The sequence below is a fragment of the Galleria mellonella genome, unplaced genomic scaffold, assembly GCF_026898425.1.
Source record: "Galleria mellonella isolate WM207_F2 unplaced genomic scaffold, CSIRO_AGI_GalMel_v1 utg44, whole genome shotgun sequence".
Classification (NCBI taxonomy): domain Eukaryota; kingdom Metazoa; phylum Arthropoda; class Insecta; order Lepidoptera; family Pyralidae; genus Galleria; species Galleria mellonella.
Window position 1 is genome coordinate 485,222 of NW_026442100.1, and position 21,816 is coordinate 507,037.

Below are 21,816 nucleotides of genomic sequence, written 5' to 3' on the forward strand. Positions count from 1 at the left end.
GTATAAAAATATAAAAGGCATATTATGATGGCCCCATAGATATAGACCATAGGGAAAAATTAGTTTATTCCAACTAAAAATAAAGATACATTAGTATGATGATAGACATTGAAAGTTAGAAAAGCAATGTCACAATCATAAGTCAATGATAAAAGAACAATCCAGTATATGTAAAGAGTTTCGTATACCACAAATGGCAAACAAGTAAACGATCTATCTTATGGAAAGTTTTTATTTATATGATGAAGCAGGCCAGTCAATTCATTGTAATGAATTTATAAGAATTAATCGCAATAGTTTTTAGGGGTAACCGCGTGGCGATAGTCCTGACAGGATATATTGCTAATAATGGGGCCAATATTCCCTAGTGAACAGTCCTTACTTCTCCTTTTTATAAAAAATTGGGAATATTTACCTATACACATAAACAGCACTATATATGTATGTATATGGTAGAAAATACTATGATTACGATTACAGTAATCATACTGTACAGACAGATTTAATGTAAAAAAAAAAAATATAAAACCCAAAAATACAAAAATACTCAGCACAAAATATAGAATAATATAATAGCACAATGGTTGTCATATAAAAATTAACGACTTAACACAGTTTAAAAAAAATGTAGATGTTCTCTTCAGGGAAACTCAGATTAAAAAGAAGGAGATGATCTGCACTCGCCCCTGCATACGCGTTCGGTGAAACTGTAAAGGCCATCGGCGGTCAACGGCAAACGCAGTTAGAAAGAGATAAAATAAAAAACAAAAATATGAATACAAATGAATAGTTCATCATGTATAGAATATGTAATGTTTTGCTTTGTGATGAACCTTCATCATCGTCTTCTTCATTTATCTAAGCGAATCGATAGCTATCAGTAAAACCGAATGTTTATTTTCACTAGACCATTGGCATAGTAAATTTTTCATTTCTTTCTTTTTTCACTAAAAGTTGTATACCTAATCAGATTATCATGACTCTAGACATCTGACCAAAATCAATATTGGTCATATTTGTAGAGAGTATAAACTCATTATATTTACACGAGTAGATTACTCACGATCACAAAAACTGATATGGGAACTCTATCTCCGTTTTTGTGATCTAACGGTTGACCCTTCCATAATACATATCTGATATATACTTAATCTCTGATGATATTATGTGATTTGACTTTGATATGATATTCAATTTTACTGTATTCTTCTGTATGATACTTAGAGTGCGTTAGATTTATGAAAAGCGGAAACCACATATCATCATCTGTAGGTATGAACAGCACTATAGATACCACAGGAATACGCTGATATCCAAAGTTCCTTCTGAGGTTTCTATTCTTAAGAACGATAGTATTAATGCCGTATGGTCCCGGCATAGAATAAGCTAGCTCTAACTTTGTCGTCGGTGTCGTAAAAGGCGTCTAAAGAAACTTAATGGTCGAGGAATGGACAGCAGCATCCCTTTAAAATATCACCAAAACATAACTGCGGTTGCCAATCTGCCTGCCAAACATGGCAATTACTGGCAAAACTCTTTTTATAGGGAAGGCCTATGTTTAGCAATGGACAGTTAATGGCTTATATAATAATAGTGGTATACTTCTGTACCTTGTAATTTCACTGCTATATTTCATTTTTAAAATTGGAACACAGCTGATTAACGGCAAAAACATGTATGGGACAGACGACTTTTGTACAAAGTCTCCTTCTAATATGATATTATTCTTAGAGAATCTAAATTTTAGAGAATATTGTCTGAGTAATTAAAACGCTTCACGAAGTAACTTTAAAACCTAGCTAACGTATAGATATGACAGCATAATTTTCAACTAACTTCGCGACGTGTTCCGCTAAGAATAAACTTTAATTTATTTATTGAACTTACTTGAACTTATCTACATGTATTAACATGCAAATAACTACAGTGCACAATATGAACTGACATCATAATGTAGAATTATTAACGGTTCAACTAATTGTCACAAAATTTGACATATAGTATCTATAAATTTAATCATAAATACGTGAAGCAAAATCTTTGTACACCTTTTCACGAAAATTGTGCGGATTGAGGAGTATGAAATTTGCCACACTTATAGTTTATATAGAAAAGTAGTTTAGAGTACTAATATATATTTCTTAAATAGTTATACATAAAAATACATAAAATTAATAAAAACAAAAAAAAAAAACATTACACACACTACCATGTACTTGACACACATACGCATATAATACTCTTTTGTTTATCGTTAAAGTCTGTGGTCAAATTGAGAATAGATTAATATTGTTTGTCTTTAATATTATTTGTCTTTAGTATTACTGAACATCAAACATAACCATAATAAATTCATTTATTACAATATATGTTATGGTGAGAATTTCGATCACAGCCAAGTCAGCTAGTTGACCCGATTTTAAGATAGTCTACTAACATTAAATAGAAGTTCTATGCCTTATGGTCTCGGCATAGTACAGGCCAGTCCATCCTTTCCCGCGGGCGTTGTAGGAGGCGACTAAGGAAACATAATGGTCGAGGGTTGAGCAAAAACGTTCCTCTTAAAACAACACCAAAGCCTAACTGCGGTTGACAATCCGCCAGTCAAGGATAGCAACTACTGGTAAATCCCCCATTATAGAGGAGGCCTACGTTCAGCAGTAGACAGTAGATGACTGACATGATGATAATAATATTAGTACAAATCAAAAATAAATAAATTTATTAAATGTTTCTATTGCTAATTTCATTTAAAGTGTTCCTGTGATAAAATTAACAAAAAATTTATTGGTTTTTCATTATGTTCTATTAAAATTGAGTTTGCGCATATTTATGAATATGACAACAAATTCAATTTGACTTTACTAATGGAGTTTATATTTCTAGTTATCCTTTTATATCTCGAGGATTACAGTTATCCATTTCAATAATTACATAGCTACAATCTAACCAAAAGTTTATTGCTTATTCACTACTTCCAAAACTAACTTGGTAACGATATCAAACTGAGCTAACTAAGCCTGTGAGATATAGAACCTGACTTCGATGAGTTCTTGAACGTTAAAGACATTAAATTTCGAAATTAGCGATTGTAAACTCTATAATATTCTACAATTTTTTTTTTAATTCAATTGTATATTCATAATTATTATTTTATTAATAATTATTTTATAATTATTAGTATTTTATTACTTTCCAATTGTTTTATGTATTTAATGTACTTTTACCTATAACTGTTATTAAATGAAACATAATTTATGATTATGTTCCACAAAAAAAATCCACTTTAATTATTTTCATTTAAAAATTAAACTGCGAAACTGATTTTAATAAAATTTCTAAGGGACTAATCTGTAAGTTTATCCTTCCGGATAAAAAAAAAAGAATTTTATCAATCGGTTTATAATTATCGGATTTATGAGAAAAAATAGACTAATTGAGAAACTCTGTTTTGAAACCAGTTGAAAATATTAAACTATGTTTAATACAATTTTATGGTATATAACGGCAGGATATCAATGAGTAATATAACGATGACAATGAAGTGCAATCAGATACCGTAGGTATAGGATACAGTAGGCATATCATGGCAAATTCTCTAGTAAATAACCACAATAGTTTTTAAAGAGTCACCTAGATCCATCTGTCTGTGAGTCTGTGAGACTGATTAATACTGTTATCAAACACACACATTAATTAATCTCTTTTCAGTCGTGCAAGACTTAAGCTTATTATATTGTCATAAATTCTTTTTAAACTTTTATTTAACTTGTTTTTATTAGGTCTTTCCGTTACGATTTTTTTTATTTTACTGAACAGGTTTTATTTTCCGAAAATCCTAGTTATTTTATTATTTATTGAAATATTTTGTTTAATTTGCTGACATATATGTGTATATCAAATTTAATTAACAAATTTTAATAATAAATCTTGTGTTGAAATTTGTCATATTTATACAATATAATTTTAGTGATATTATTATGTTAGCATCGAACATTATGAAAGCATCGAAAATGGTCTGATGATGAAGACGGAAGGTGGCTATGGAAACTTGTAAACTATCCATGATATAAAAAATATGTTTGCGCTCGTTTATCTTAACAGAAACCATAACTCTGCATGATGCCCAGAGTCCCAATGTTCAAGCTTAAAGGTTGTTTTTGTTGCAGTTGTATTCGGGGTGATTATCTGAAGGTGTACTCCGAAGGTGGTACGCATGGTCCTGGACCACCTGGCGTCAATGAGTACTCTGCTTGGACCAGAGCTCTTTGTGGCAGTAGACTGGACGCTCCACCAGCTTTGTACTCTCATGGACCATTACTAGTTTTGGAGCTACACACAGGACCAAAGGCAACTAATGCTACAGGATTTGTTGGGACCTATAGGTTTATAGATAGACGTAAGTACATAACATACATTTGAGTAAACTTCGAATAAATTATTACGGTATTTCTGGTGCAGAAGGTCTATTCACCCCGTATATATTTAGCTATCCCAATGAAGTATAGTCACAGGGTAGTTGAATAATAAATATCATCAATAAAATGAGGGTAAAATAAGACCAGAGGGTGACAGTAGACGGCATGTTTGGAGAGGTAGAATAAAGAAAGTTATGACGTGATTTAAGCTGACCTAATTGAGTTTCGTTTTTATAATACTAGTGAACAGAACCAGTAGTTTAAAGATCATCGGCATTACTAAATCAGTATTAAACGAATTACCTAATCTTAAATAATTTCAGATGATTATATACTCGTACAGAAGGGACTCAGACATACAAATTGATATACCTAATTAACGGTTACATGGAACACATGATATCACAGTTAATTACGATGTATCTTCATTGTTATCTAAGAAAATTCCCTTGATTGAATCCTGAAGTTATACATTTAATATCCCTAAGGATAACCATAGTTTTACCTCTCTTGGCGTCCAAAATTAGTTTTAGTCAAATATAGATTTAAGTTGTAGTTTAATATAAGTTATCAGACAGTTCGTCTAGTATCTATTTAAAGTATTAAAATATATATCTTATATATAAAATTCTCGTGTCACGGTGTTTGTTACCAAACTCCTCCGAAACGGCTTTACCGATTTTTATGAAATTTTGTGTGCATATTGGGTAGGTCTGAGAATCGGCCAACATCTATTTTTCATATTCAATAATAAGGGTGACCCTCCCAAAAAAAAATTTTTTAATTCATTGACATATTTTTCCATTTTTATTTTATTATAATTTAGCATTGAAAAATACATACAAATTCAAATTTTCACGCTTTTACAATCAAACCCTGTTTTTTAATCGCAATTTTTATATGCCGCAATAGGGTTGAAAGATGACAATCGAATATAATAATTGAAGTACGATATATTTTCATATATAGTTTTAGAAATAATGTATATGGTAAAACAACGTTTACCGAGTCAGCTAGTATTATATAAAACTATCTATTTAAACTAGTAATTGTTACTTTTATTTGCAAGGCAACCCGTAATAAAATATGGTTTTAATATAATCTAATTGTCACAGAAACATTATCTAAATGAAATAAGTAACAAATTGGAACACTAAATTAATCGACTTAGAATTGTACTACTATTGGACATTAGCAAACTGTCTTGCGACGGGTCACTTATTCGATTACATTTTCATTAATTTCCATTAAAACAGACTATACTAGTGTTTTAATTATTTGTATCTATTTTACTAACATATTATCCTCAGAAATTAATTAATTAATTAGTTTCTGGTTAATAAACATGAATAATATAAATAATAAATAAATATATACGGACAAATCACACAGATTGAGCTAGCTCCAAAGTAAGTTCGAGATTTGTGTTATGGGATGCTAACTCGACGATACTATATTTATAATAGATACATATATAGATAAATATCCAAGACCCAGGCCAATCAGGAAAATATCGTTTTCCATCATGACCTGGAATCCTCCTCAGAATGGAATTATCCTCAGAAATGTCCAACTACTTTTTAATCTGTGCTGAGCTATAAGAGTTATGAACAGTGCTTATGAATAACATGAACATAGTTTTCGACTGTGTCGCGATCAACATAAGAGTACAATATTCTTAGATTTTTTATATTATAAGTCAACTGTCCGCCCCAGTGAACATAGACCTCCCACAAAAGGGTATTTAGCCAGTAGTTCTCGGTTTTGTCCTAGTGGCAAGTCCCGGCATAGAATGAATTACTCAATCAGTTTCCATGAGTGTCGTAAAAGGACTTAATGGCTGAGGAATGGGCAGCAGCGTCCCTCTTAAAACATCACCAATACTTAACTGCGATTGCAAACCTGCCTGACTAGCGTGGTAACTATTGGCAAAACCCCCCTTTATGGGGGATACTTCCCCCAATAAATTTCTGCAGTGGTTTTGCCAATAGTTTTCTGCAGTGGACAATTAATGGCAGATAACGTAGAATATTAAGATAAAATTAAAAGGAATGAGTTCAGCATTAAACCATTCTAATTATGCCATCAATCCTAAAATATATTTATTACTTTCCAGGAAACTTCGAAACGGATGGCGTTCAGGTACCGGATACATGGTGCGATTACGTTTTTAATTCACAACCCAACAGGCCAGCCCATGGTCGATTGTACAGTCCTCGTTACCCTTCGAGTTACCCTAGCAATATCAGGTGTACCTATCATTTCAGTGCAAGGTACAAAAATTCTAAATTACTAAGTTACATAAATTTTAGAAAATTAACTTTAAGACGTACCTTTAGGATTGAAATAAACAATTAAAAATTTTGCCTTAGAAACGGATTAAACAGACTTTACATTTGAAATTAATATTTGTTTATTCTTTATTGCACAATAAAATTTTGTACAAGTGGGGGGCTTAAATTAATATTAATAAGAATGATTATCGAATATGAGACAGCAGACCTTGAACCTTCTTGCAAGTTTGAGATGAATTCTCAATAGTAGTACCAAAAAAAATCAACATAGAAACCATTGTTGAATGGTAACTGTCGTGAGTTATGACTATTATACTGTATGAATATTGTAATAATTTGTATCAGCTTTAGTCACGTATTAAAATCAGTGATGCTTGATTGATTTTACACTCAATAGGAACCATTAATAAGAGTTCTTATCGAGTATCGAGGATTAGATAGAAACTCTTTCCTACAAGACAGTCTCAGCCCAGTGTAGTAATCAGTGTTAAACTTTATGCTTAAACATACTATAATTAAAAACATTATTACATTAAAAAAAAAAAAAAACTACTTTGTTCAAGAGCTTTTAGCAAAGATATAAAAAAAGTATATTTCCACTACTTAACAACTTCGAAATTTAAAAAGGAACTCTAATTAATTTTAAAGTAAAAAATGCATGCCTATAAAATATTTTTTTTTTTTGTATCAGGTGTGCATGTGAAACAAAATTGTCTCTCTAATTTTTAACTGTAACAGATTTTGATATTTTTACGCCATTAAACGGTCCATACTTTTGTACAACGGTTTGAATGCAAGTTGCATATAAAATTTTTATTGGTATTGTTATTACAAAATATAAAATTTTAAACACATTCTGGTCCTTTACAAAACATTTGATTGTGATTGCATATTTTCTATGTTAATGATGACAAAAAATTGTAAATATATTAAAGAAAATATATATCGAGTAGAAATTGAATTTGAACGCTGAAAATAATCAGCGCAGAGAGTAAAAGATGAAGTTTTTCTATAAATATGCAAAATAGGTATTTCAAACCGAGCAGAAACTAAATTGGTCTCTGGGTAAATATTGTTCGTATTGATATGATATTACTTTTATTCTTGCAGACAACACGAGCGAATCAAATTAGTATTCGAGGAATCATTCCTTCAAAAAGGAGATGAAAGGTAATATTATACAGACAGATGTTTACTGATGATATATTGCCTTCTCAATATTCATAATAACTTTGTTTCCAGTTGTCTCAATCGAGCCGATATAATAAAAGTTTTTGACGGGAGATTATCGACGGCACCTGTACTTGCAATGATTTGTAATGAAATTGTAGGTAAGAATTTTTTAAATTCTTGAGTGGTCCTAAGATCGATCATAATCTCATCTGATGGAAAGCTAAGAGAGAACTCGCGAGCCCACCAATAGTCATTTCACATTTCACATGTAGTAATATAGAATGATATACATTTTTTTATACTGTACTGATAATGGCATACAAATCGACGGCCTGATAAATACAATGTGGAAACCGTAGCCAAAATCGACCTATAGCGTGTCGAATATTCTTAGTAACGAAATTATAAGGTTTCCGTTTCGACCATCGCTTATCAGGGAAACCTGAAAAGGAATTGTATTTACAAATACGTATGTAATTAGTTTAAACAATCCTAAGTTAATCCGTACATTCCCGCAGGTTACGAGATTTTATCGACCGGTTCAGATCTATTAGTTCAATTTACGGCTAATTCCAACACGCCGGGTCAAGGATTCAAAGCAAGCTACCAATTCCATATGGACGATAATTCTAGCGCAGGTTAAGTAAGCATATTCTAAGAATGTTGTGATTTAGATGTTAAATATCTATTACAGAAATTAATTTATCAAATGTAATGTTTGAGAAAATGTTTACTCAAGAATTTCAAGAATCGTAAAAGGAATGAAGGCTATTTAACGGTATGAATGACATTCAAATTATAAAGAGCTGACAAGAAGATATGAATGGATTCGTTTTATTAGTCCTTTTATGTGCCATGAATTTATATTAATATTTGTTTATATTTTTTTTTTCTTGTGAACAGATTCTGATATTAAAAAGTCGAGTACGACAGAGTCAATATCCGGTTTAGGACCGGCAGTCAGTGCTGCTAGTAAGTTATTTTTTCATATTTATTACCCCGAATCCCTGTTGTTTCAGAATTGTGTACACGTTATTTGTAAATTAAAAAGATTTTGAGTATGAAATATTAAAGAATTTATAAAAATGTGACATTCTGTAATTCAAATATTAATACATTATATAATATTATAATTGGATTTTAGCGCAGATACTTTATGATGTAAATTTAAAAGGATAACTTTATGATGTAAACTTAAAGAATTATTTTAAAGCTGTTCCAAAAAGAAAGTAGTTTTCAAATCGCCTCCTTTTTTGTGTGTGTAATTTATTCGATACTTTTGCTAAGTCTAAACCGATTTTGATAATTATTTTAATGTAATACAAATATATAATTATACTCATTTTGTTACGATTAGCATTGTTGTTTGTGGACAAAAATTTTAAACATTTATGAGTATTTCTCTGTATTAAGAAATAATATAACAAATAACTATATATTGATAAATGTTTTTAGTGTTCTTCTAAACTAACAAACTCTAATATATATACTTCTAAATTACTTAATAGAATAAAACCTTATTTCAAATTCCATCCGCGTACGGAACCTTCGACCTCTTAATAAAAATTGAAACCGAATGAAACTTAGTCCTGCAGGTAATTGAATCGAGATGTAATTGTAACTTAATGGAGTCAGGGCAATATTTGAAATCTATTTCTATCTATATAATGTAATAAAACTGTAATAGGAGCGAGTCTCGATAAATGAAATATTATTTGAAAATTGTATTGGCAGTATAGACAGTTATTTATTTAGTCATAACAATTACTAGTCTATTTCAATAATATTTTATTTACTTATTTCTATATTACCCAATAGACGGTCTTGTCTTCCAATTTCAAAATTATTTTTTCCTTCCCTAAAAAGCTTTGAGTAAATTATAGTAATTAAAAAAGAAAAGAAATTAGCTAAAAAAGAGGCTTTATACGTTTCCAAATGGTAACCAATATTAATATATATATATATATATATATATATATATATATATATATATATATATATATATATATATATATATATATATATATATAATTCTGTTTGTAATCAAAAAAAAATTTTGAACCCTATTAATAAATATAACACGTTTCAAGGAATAAGTTACGTTAATTAACCTTACTGTATACTAATCTGAGACATGTTTTAGCGTCGTCGTGTCATCAAGTATTCAACAGTGACAAGAGTAAGAGCGGCAAATTGACGTCCCCTCTGTACCCGTCGCCGTACCTCCAAAAAACGCAATGTCACTATGACTTTCTAGCTCGCGGGAGGGAGCGAGTGAGACTGGTGTTCGAAGATTTCAGCTTACAGAGGATGACTGAGAATATTATCGAGTAAGTAACTTGAATGGCTTCAACTATATTCAGAGCGTGTACAGCTTAGGATCGGTTTACAGGTTTATTTTATTAAGGTATTTATTATAAGTATAGCAATATAGGATAAAATTGTCCGTTTTACCGTTAGCGATACGTAAAACTATTAAATACAAAGTCTGCTTGTGACATTTAATATATAAGGACAGAAAATTCCTAAAAAAAAAGTAATAATGAATATAGATTGTGCCCCATAACAAAACCGACTTCAATTATGATAAAACTAGTTGATTTCATTTAAAAACTGATTTTGATAAAATATATCTATGCGTCTGTCACTGTATTTTGTGATGTCTATGATGTATTGTATATAATATATTATTGTAACGGCAATTTTATATAACAATGACCTTTAAAATAATGAACTTTTGAAAACCAGATTAATTAAATTATAAATAATTTATAGGAATTTTTAGGAAGCTACACTTTATAAATATTACTATTTATAAAGATGGTATGATTAGAACGTGTACCTAGTTAATTTTATTTTATTATGGCCATAGTATAATGAATAATATTTTGTTTGATGTAATAAGAACAGCTACATACTTTTTATTAAAATACTTTTAGTAATCATTTTCTTTGTTGAAGTATGAAAGATAAAAAGTAGAAAAAATACATGTTACAGAATTATTATGACCGAAAATTTAAATAGGTATTATGGAACATTTTTTACAATAAATAAGTATTTATTAAGTCATTTGTAAGTATATACATTTCAATAGTTCACGTTAAAATTCATTCTTAAATTTGCTTCATTTACCTAGTGATTTTTTGTCTCTGTCAAGCTACTTAATTTCGTTGATGTAACTAATAGCATAAATACTTAAGTCGGATCTTTTAGAGAATTTTATTGTAAAGTTTACTAAGTAACATTTTTAATTACGTAAATGAATTACGTGAACTATTCACGTGGGTGACAGTTCAAATGTTAATAAAGATTGATTGCTCGAGTGATAGTAGAGGCACGAGACGAAGTTAAGTACATTTGAAGTGGTTTGGAAAACTAAGATACCAGCCGAGTCTTTTCTTCGGCATCGATCTTCGAACCGAATCTTCGGCATGTGTTTTAAAGTATTCAGCAACTCAATAACAGCAGGTGCATAGACACAAAAAAAAAAATTAAGTAACAGCCAATAAAAAAAACTGTCTAGCAATTATAAATTATTGTCTTTTTAAAAGTTAATAACAAGTATCATAAAAAGTTTTTACATCTTATTTTATTATTAAATATAATTTCAAACAAATAATATTAAAGAAAATGTTTAAATTCTAGTCAATATATTTTTTAATAAATATTATATTATAATTTTATGTTATACACGTTATAAATTCCGCTAACAGCCTGTAACTCCTGCTGGAGATATTAATTTATCACTCAAATTTTATAATGGGCAACTGTCATAAGCACCAATCTTAATTTGTTACAATTTTCTTTTTTCTATACAAACGATTAAACTCTCTTTTTTATTTTAAAGAAGGATTTAAAGAAAGTGTAATACTTTTATTTCTAAGACTATTGTTACAAATAATAAAATATTGGATATTTGTTAACAATTACATTGAATTGATTCGATTTTACTACAAAGAATATTTAAAACACTGTTTATCTAAAGAAAATTTCATAAAACTCAGCACAAATGAATAAACATTGTTTAATCAGTTTAATGACATTTATTTGTAATTTTATTTCTTTATTTTAAATACATTTTGTACCTGAATACATATCAATTATTACAACATAATTTATTTTTTTATTTTTAATAATATATACTCTCCTATATTTAAACTTGAACAGATGTTAGATGCTTTTCTAGACCTGTCTAAACAAGCAATGAAATTATGACAGGCAGTATCGTAGGTTTATTTTTTATATTACTATGATGGCAAACAAGCATACGGCCCGTCTGATGGTAAACGGAGTTAGTTTTAAATAATAAGAGAGATTTAGTGTTATTTTACATACATTTTCTAGTAACAAGTTCTATAATTACTTATTAATTTCACTGATATATCCTTATTCTTCAGACCGAAATCATACAACTACATAGTGACAGAGATATGAGTGGTATCCACATAAACGTTTTACATAGTAATCGGAGCTAATTCTTACTATTTTAGTAAGATTTCATGGATGGACAGTCACAGTATATATATTCTGTGATGACCATAATAATGTAGTAGCTATTAATATGTATTTTATTTGCTGATTTTTTTTTATGCAAACTAGAATGGCAAACAAAGTTGCATACAGACATGAGCAGTACCATGGACATAACAGAGTACTGTACTTTGTTATGTTATGTCCAAGTACTGAATTATAATAACCCAGCATGGATATTATAATTCAACTGTGGCAATATAATGACCCATGGCTGGGCATAAATATCTCTTCTCAATCTTAATTTATTATTATCATACTGGCCAAATAATTCAGTATACTCGTAGAGTCTCAACGTCATTGAATGAATTTCGTTACTTTGGAATGGATTGAAGGACAGATGGATAGATGAATGTTTGTTACTCTCTGATCTAAAAACTACTAAACGACTTTGAATGAAATTTCGCAAATACATAGATAGGTTATAGCCTAACTTAGCATATAAGATACTTTATGTACTGATTCACCTGAGCAAAGCCCCAGGATACAGCTAGTAAATAATATTAAAACATGAACCCTGATGATTAAACATGTTTAAACTTTATTATTTAACTTTAACTAAAATTGAACAAAAAGAATTTTTATGTAAATATTTAATAAATGGCATAATAACTTTTCAACCTTTAACTTGGTGAACTAATAAATATACTTAAGGATAGATGTACTTTTTTTGTAAAAAGACAAAAGTAAAATTTATTTTAAGCGAGTTCATAAATCGAAGACGTTTGTGTGTGTACGCGTGCATGCGTACGTGTATGCGTGTGTGTGTGTTTTGTGAGGGAAAGAAAAAGAATGCTTGTGTCAGAAAGCGGGTGTGTGTGTAATAAATTTCTCGGAAGTAGATTTTTTAATGAACAATATTACGAACTTATTAACACAATCCACTTTTAGAAAATATAACAAGTGATATAACAATTTATAGATATTTTATAGGCTGCGCTAGAACACCAACAGCATTCTAGACATTATTGACTGCCTACGAATAACGAATGTTAATATGAAGTATCATTGCTGCATCATATCAAGCGGTATAATGCAGAAATGATGTACACAAATTGTAATAATAATAAATGTTACACTAACATAATTTTAGTCTTACTAAAATAATTTAAGATTGTGATCCATAAAACAAAAACCGACATCGATTGGATTTACCGATAATTTTGATTTAAATACTAAACCAGTGAATCGATTTTAATAAAAATTTTATTGAACTTATCTATAAGTACATCCTTTCAGTTAAAATTGATCTTTCGAAAAAGGTTTATAATTGATTGAGAAAATAAAAAAAGAAGTTGCTTGAAAAAAATTCAATCAATTTAAATTCCACCATAATTTCTGAAGTCGGTAGATAATTAATCTTTATGACTCCAATAAATAAATTAATTCATTTATTAATGTGGATAATAATTGATAAGGACTTTACTAGTATTGTGTTTTTCAGCTGCGAAAGCATGGACTCCCTGGACGTGTTTTTGTATGTAGACGGTCGACTCGAGAAAATGGCTTCGTTTTGCGGGAACGAAATACCAAAGCCAATAATGTCAAACGGACCAAAGCTATCGATCGAGTTCCGTGGAATTTATTCATCGAGACATAGTAGAGGATTTAAGATATCTTACGCCTTTGTTGAAGGTTAGTATCTAGAACCAAGAACTTTGCGCCAAGCAGAAATGTTCTGTTTAATCTCTCTTGCTGATACAAAGAAGCTAGTTCAAATAACTCTTTTAAAGCTGTAGCTGTACAAGCTAGAGCTTGTATAAGTTGGTTACAATTTAAAGAAATATGCAATCAGATACTTCCTATTTTTCTTAAGCATAAACGACAATCTTTTAAATTCGAGTTAGTTCATGATGTTCTACTGATAAAAGGGATGAGTTTTAAACTAAAGAATAAATCCTTTTTCCCCACTAGATAAAAGGCTTAGGGCCTTTATCTGCGTATTTCTGAATGAATCAAACGAAAAGGCATATAAAAATTTCTCCGATTTAAATGTGCTCTTTTTATTTGAAAACTGGTGTAATTGGAATTTTTGGCTTAGGTATTTTTTAATTTTACTTGTTAGAATGCAATTTTAATTATTTGAAAGTTGGATATTGTTTTATACTATATTTAATTATACTTGTAAAAGTTGCGCCGATTCATTAAGCACAATCATTCTTCAACCACAGCTGAAAGTGGATCTTCTCTATATATCGTCACATTTCTTTTTATTCACTTCGTGAGATCAATGTAGTTGAAAAGACATTACATTATCGTCGTGTGGTCCCGGCATAGAATGGACTAAGCCATGTCGTAAGAGGCGACTAAGCGGACTTAATGGTCGAGGGATGGGCAGCAGCGTCTTTCTTAAAACATCATCAAATCCTAACTGCGGTTGCCAACCGGCCTGCCAAATGTGGCGACTACTGGCAAAACTGGCGACTGGTAAAAAGTAGCTTATATTCAGCAGTGGACAGTTAACGTCTAATATGATGATGATGGTATTGTATTGGCTGCAAGATGTTCAAAAGACTTTGACTTACCTTTACATAACTTAATCACAAAGTTCTCACTAATTTTCAAAACTGCTCAGCCGATTTAAATGCAATTTTATAAATGTATACTGTTTGCTCCAACTTTAGAGATAGGGTACTTTCAGCCAGATAATAAAATATGGACCCGACAGTTGACGATTGAAGTCCAAACAAAGTTATCTGGGTCAGCTAGTATATTATGTATGTACCTTTAAATCAGTCAACAAATATCTCTTTTGCTTACACTACCCATAAGAATAGTTTTGAACACACTATTTTAACTTCGCCCTTTAACTGTAACTTGTCATATTTAATTTTACATTTATTCTTAATTCTATCTCTCATATTTCGAGTTGACCGTATCCAATAACAAGGACAGGTCGCTCTGCCATTTCCGCAACCCAGAATTATCAAAATAAAAGTAAATAATACTTTTTAATTACTTATTATCTACAATACAATACGATCAAGATATTGGTATTACAGTAAGGCACTGAACTAAAAAGCTAATAAAGGTCGATCATCTTTTAATTGTTACAAAAAGTGATTTAAAAATTTCTCTTTTTTCGGTCCGCCGAAACAAAAATACAATTGCATTTCAATAAGAAATCTGCTTCGTACGATTCATAGATCAATCTTTCCGTTCAATTTACTTAAGCGGAAATGTAAATACGATTTATTGCTCCCTCCTACCTGTTTTATTAAAACGTGGCTCCGTTTTTGTTAGGGAAACCTTGGTTTTGCTGATTTCTCTTTCTTATGAATTGGAATTCTTTCAATTTATTCATCAAATCAAATCAATATTTTCATTACACCTGTAACGTCTAAGATATTAATTTTTAAAATTGATTCTGTGTTTTTCGTATATGGATTTCCAATTTTTTAATTCTAAAATTATACTAATATCTACGATATTAACCAATACTAATATTGAAAATGTGAATATGATTGAATGTGTGTATCTATGATATAACCACACCACCACAACAGAAAGTAAACGCATTTGAATAAAAATTGGTAAAGAATAATAAACCATATCAAAAAAAAAGAAATTTAGTTTATTGAGGAACGCAAAGCAATGCTTAAAGAAGCTTAAACATGTTTTTTTAATACCATAAAGGTGGCAAACGTCCTATAAGGACGTTTGCTACCTTTGATCATCTGATATGAAATAGTTACTGTTGTTTATAGACGCTTGCAATATTAGAGTACGCATTATCATGTACGCATTGTTAATCCTAGATGCGTAGATTTTTTGTTCTAATATCTTAAAATCCCATTGCTGACTTTAAAAGGTATAAAGTTCTTAAATAAAACTTGGTTTAAATGAAAAATCAGCGAAGACGTAATACGATGCACCCAAGTTGCCTAAACTCAATTAATAACAATCTACAGTTACTCATCTATCATCTACCATCTTGTACCTGCAAAAATCTGTAGTGAGATCTTAACTTAGAATTAATATTATTTTAGCGACCGAAGCAGCGATTTACAGCTATACTACAACTATAGCACTATTTATACTTACTATAGCACTCAGTATGAGAGTAAAGTAAGTAGATTGGTACTATACTAGTCATGAATTATTTTCAGATTATGGGATCACATCAGGGAGCCAGCTCTTAGAATTTCCATGTGCCTTTGTATTTAATAGCAGTGAGAGGGAGAAGGGTGTTGTGACATCACCAAATTACCCTGGTCTCTATCCAAGGGACACGGAGTGTAATTATTTCTTTTACGGAAACGAGAATGAGAGGATACATTTGCACTTCACCTATTTTGATGTCGAAGGTGTTGTCCCGTAAGTATTTTTAATAATTTACAAATTCTTTAAGTAATTTATATATGTATGTTTCTATATATATATATATATAGTTACGAGTACCTAGAAAAAGGAAAGATTATGAATGCATTTCAGTGTTTTTATTATTAGAAATTACGGCGCCTCATAATAGAATTAATTTTAAATTGATAAATGTAGGGAATGATATAAGGAATGGGAGAATAAATAAATATCTGATTGTAGAGATAGACTTAGAAAATTATATTATTATTTCAGAATCTAAGTATATAATTGCGATTATAATGAATTTAATGATACTGAGGTGTAAACAACTAAGCTAATTAACTATAAATAAGTTGGCAAAATATCTACAATTTTGATTTTTTTTTTTATGAATTAAATTTAAATTTAATTTTTTATTTTATAATACAGTCGCGAATGCTTTTAATTCTTCTAGATAAATTTGACGATATTAACATACAGACACCAATATCTATGATAGAAAATTTGATTACTTTCGGAGTCTCCAATCATCCTTTATGCTACCTACCCATACCATGTACTAACTTCCTGCAATGCATCTGAGGTTGTCGCTTCACTAGAGGAGTGTCGTCCTACAATGCAAATAATTCAGATTAAATATTATGTGATGATGACGATGATTAAAATGTAAAGTTTATAAAGACCCTACGATATATTAAATAGAATATTAGATTTGTAACTACTATTATTTCATTCTTGAAGCATAAAAGGTCGAACTGTCATATGTTCGGTTACAAATCACTAAACTATCTAGGGTTGTGAAAAAATGTATTTTCTTCTTCGGTGTTATATCACGCAGCATCTTGTACATTTATCACTGTCAATGCGACGATGTATTTTCTTGTCATTACGTTATATATATATACATATTATGTAGAGGCGACGTAAAGTTATGGTAATCTTTTCTTTACAAAACCCGATAAACGGGTCCACTTAGTGAACTATATGGATTGTGGAAGCCTAGTATTCATGAAAATACATTGTATTGCCCAACATTTTAGTCATTAAACGCATTGTAATATCAGGTTTAATGACACTTCTGCTATTTTAAATATTTAAATGGATTGTATAAAACAATAATTACAACTTTGTCTTCATTAAATAACGTTGGTGTCTTTACTTTGTATCTATAATATTTTCTTTTGATTTAAATTCAATTAAGTCCATTTTCTTTCAAACATGTACTAATACTTACTAGTTATGCCCGCGATTTTATTTTAAAAGTATCATGTACCGATGTTCACGTGGTTTTGACTAAACACTGTATACTTATAGCAAAGATGTTGAAGCCTTACTAATATAAAATTAAAATATTTTCCTTTACAATTTTAAATATTATAATTTAAGATTATAAGGAGGTTATTTTAGAAAATTAATTTCTTTTTAACTTTATGATAACTTTGCTAATATTATAAATATTAAAGAAAGAATATCATGAAATTTATACATATAAAAGTGATATTGATTTTGATTATGATATAAGATACGAGTACTCAGTCATCTCATTCAATCAACACATACTGGTTACACAGATAAAATTGCGGGTGTAAACTAGTACTTTTATAATTCTAGATGTGAAGCAGTATCAGCGAGCGATTACGTACAATTCTCCAGTCAAATGATAGACTCACATAGTCACAGATATTGCGGTCAAATAAAGGAACTACAGGTTACGTCGGAGAAAAACTTCCTCAGGATCACATTCAAGTCTAACGACAGATTGGACGGTACTGGCTTTAAAGCAGACTACTTATTCCTCCGAGACTCCGAGATGCATAGTATAACTATGCCGGACACAGATAGCGGTACGTAAACTGCGAATTAAATATATATTTGTATATATCTTATTATAATTGCGCTACTATATTTATCTTTTCTAAAGAGATCGATGTCCAGCAAGGACATGTTAATATGTTACTGTAATGGCGGTAATAAAAGTGATCTAAGGCAAAAACTCTAGTAGCGACTTTGTACAAATAGTGTGTTAGGTTATCCGCAAAAGTTAATATAGTGAGAGCTATAAATGTTTTGTATACTCAATTGAGCTAGGTAGTTTAAAATCATTCCTTATCTGCGAAGCTGTTGTTCAGCCATGAACAATACCATAGCTGAAATAATAATGACGATGATAATTGTATTTGTACTTTCTTAATTGTTAGTAGATACCAAAATCTAAAAGTATTTCTTTTATTAGCACTTATTACAAGCATTAATGGAACATGGAAGTTTGAAAATTATTTCAGCAATTTAATTATAGTTATTTATTTTTTAAAAAGAAAGAAAAACTGAAGTAAATTAGAACAAGAAAATAAATATAATAAAGGCTTGAATTTTAAGTGCAAATTATTTTTCATTTATTAGATGCTTATTTTTTAAAACTAACATGCTACATGAATTTTTCACGTACCAAGATGAAATAATACCATGTTTTTTAAAACAATCTATAACATTCAACGAAGACATTCGTATTGCAATGCTAAATTAAAATCTAGCACTCTAATAGAAGTGGACCGGACCAAAACACATTCCATTCAATATTGATTTGGTCTATTGACACAAAGCTTTAGGGAGTCGAAAGGCTCGTCTTGGTGCTCTATTGACGAAACACAATCCATTCTTATCAATCTCTAAATTACGATCATACCAACAGTGACAGATTTTTGTTGCGGTATTTGGGTCTGTAGAATTGTCTATTGTGTATTTTTTTTTAATTTGATTATAAATATAATAAGGTAAATGTCTATGGTGTACCTATTTAGTTAAAATGTATAATAAAATAAGATATACAAAAAAGAAATTAGAAAATTTAATTTGTAAACAAGTTTTTGATGTCAGCCAGATTCGAACCTATAGCCTTCGAAATGTATTGGTGTAGTTTATTTCAATAGAACTGAAACGAATAATTAATCCGATTATTTAAATATCGATTAATTGATCGATAAATGTTTAGATATGTTATTAATTTAATCTAGTGAATGTTTCTGTGATGACAACAATATAACTTGTTTAGCTTCTTATTAAGTTTAATTTATTTAGTAATCTACTTCAATGATACTTAATGAGAAATTACCAAACCACAAATTTATATATAATTTTTAGAAAAACCTTCGGGAGTAGAAGGAAACTGTTTCTGCGCGTCTTTTTCCTCGTAGTGTTATAAAATTTGCAAAGTAACTTTGCGTCATTACGAAGCGTTACCCTTTCCGTGTATATGGTTTGGAACAAAACCGCATTGTCTTGTAACATCCAATTACTAATTGAAATGATTTAATTGTTCCAGGTACGAGATTGTGTACATCTATTCTCGTGTTGCTTGTGTTGTGTGATGTTATAATAATGACGTTGAGATAGTGAAATTCTGATGTTAATTTATATTGAAATCATTGGTGAAATAAATTATCACTGTTGCTATAAAAAATTGTTTTAATTCAAACCTTTCAACTTACTTTTAGTAATACATTTCATTATATCTAACTAATAAAAAAATTTGTTTATGATTTATGAGTAGTATCCCGTAGCTTCGTCCATATGAATCATTGTATTAAGTAACCTATAAGTTTTTTTTAATAACTGATAATGGAATGGTAACCCTACCCGCGCTATCGGTATACACCGGCGGGGCACCAGTGAAGGATGATAGGTGAGGATGATTTATCCTATAAGTTAGGCTATAACCAGCCATGTGATCCAGGCACAGAATAGATCTCTTCTTCCTTTCACGTGGGTGTCGTAAGAGGCGACTAAGGGAGAGCGTCCCTCTTAAAACATCTTCGAAATCTAAATGCGGTTGCCAATCCACCTGCCAAGCATGGCAACTACTTGCAAAAGCCCCATGGGGGAGGCTTATGTTCAGCAGTGGACAGTTAAAAGCCGATTCGATGATGATGATGATACAACCTTTCCGTATACCATATATACAATAGATATCTATTTGTAATGCATATATTTTTTTAATTATATAATTTTATTTGCTAGAAATGAATTTTTATGGTACCCATTTGGAATGGTAATAGTATAAAGTTGTATAAAGTCTCTCTCTATGTTATTATTCGCTCAAATGCTTATTAATATTCTTACTACAATTACATTTGTAACAATGGCAAGTTTTATAAAACTTATAGAAGAAATGAAGGCGGAAATAGAATAAGGCACCCACTCTGCAGTGAAATCTAAGTGACTTACTACGTGCAAGAAACGCGAAATGTCTGTAACAGCATTTTTATTACTCCCAAATTTTGAAACAATAAAATATTTGGCCCAATCATTGGAAATGTTTAATAGAAACAAACAAAATTCTTTTTTTTTTTCTAATAAAAAATAAAATAACATTATCGTACTAATTCCAGTTTAATTATGTTTCTTGTTTTCTCAGTAAAAGTAATTCGTTTAATAGATTTTTTTATGTTGTAAGTGGACAAATAATACGTAGTTGAAGTTTACTAATACGAGTACAATATATTGTAACTATCAATTTTCAATTTTATTTTTGGCTAATTACTCTAACTTTGACTTCGAATTAAAGCTTTGATTTATTTTATTTCTTAATAATAACTCTATTAGACTTCCGTGCTGCATGTTTTATGTTTTATAAAAGATGGAAAATATTATGATGGTGATTATTTAGGTAAATTATGATAATTTTTCTGAATTATCTCGACGTTTCGACCAGGTTACATCAGCCATGATCACGAGTAGACTGATGTAGAACTGTTATATCTCCGTTTCCAAAGTAGAAGTATTTTCTTCTATTTTTTTTTTTTTACAATACAGGGGGCAAACGAGCATGCGGCTCACCTGATGGTAAGTGACTACCGCCGCCCATGGTCACCCACAACACCTACGGCATTGCAGGTGTGCTGCCGGCCTTTTTTTCTATCCACACATTGTCCCATAGCACAAAAATTATATCACTATAATGAGAGTTTTTGTACACAGCATTAAGCGTGTCTGTATTTCATGTATTTATTTATTTCTTAGAATTTCAAATTTTCTAATCTACAGAAATCAATTCAACTTTTATAATACAAAAAGTATGATATGAGAGTCTATAAAGTATACTT

General features: G+C 30.1%; 1 protein-coding gene across 1 annotated transcript in view; it reads left to right on the top strand.

Annotated features, from left to right (window-relative positions):
• The window catches only part of LOC113519001 (suppressor of lurcher protein 1-like), a 108,004-nt gene extending 87,816 nt beyond the window's left edge, over nucleotides 1-20,188 (top strand). The window contains exons 5-15 of the mRNA XM_031914657.2: nucleotides 4,170-4,399; nucleotides 6,535-6,691; nucleotides 7,823-7,882; nucleotides 7,955-8,043; nucleotides 8,404-8,523; nucleotides 8,789-8,857; nucleotides 10,029-10,215; nucleotides 13,860-14,050; nucleotides 16,525-16,732; nucleotides 18,329-18,561; nucleotides 20,037-20,188. Of these exons, the coding sequence (XP_031770517.1) occupies nucleotides 4,170-4,399; nucleotides 6,535-6,691; nucleotides 7,823-7,882; nucleotides 7,955-8,043; nucleotides 8,404-8,523; nucleotides 8,789-8,857; nucleotides 10,029-10,215; nucleotides 13,860-14,050; nucleotides 16,525-16,732; nucleotides 18,329-18,561; nucleotides 20,037-20,107 (1,615 nt within the window). The 3' untranslated portion in view covers nucleotides 20,108-20,188. The remainder of the gene's footprint in view (nucleotides 1-4,169; nucleotides 4,400-6,534; nucleotides 6,692-7,822; nucleotides 7,883-7,954; nucleotides 8,044-8,403; nucleotides 8,524-8,788; nucleotides 8,858-10,028; nucleotides 10,216-13,859; nucleotides 14,051-16,524; nucleotides 16,733-18,328; nucleotides 18,562-20,036) is intronic.
• Nucleotides 20,189-21,816: the final 1,628 nt, after the last annotated feature.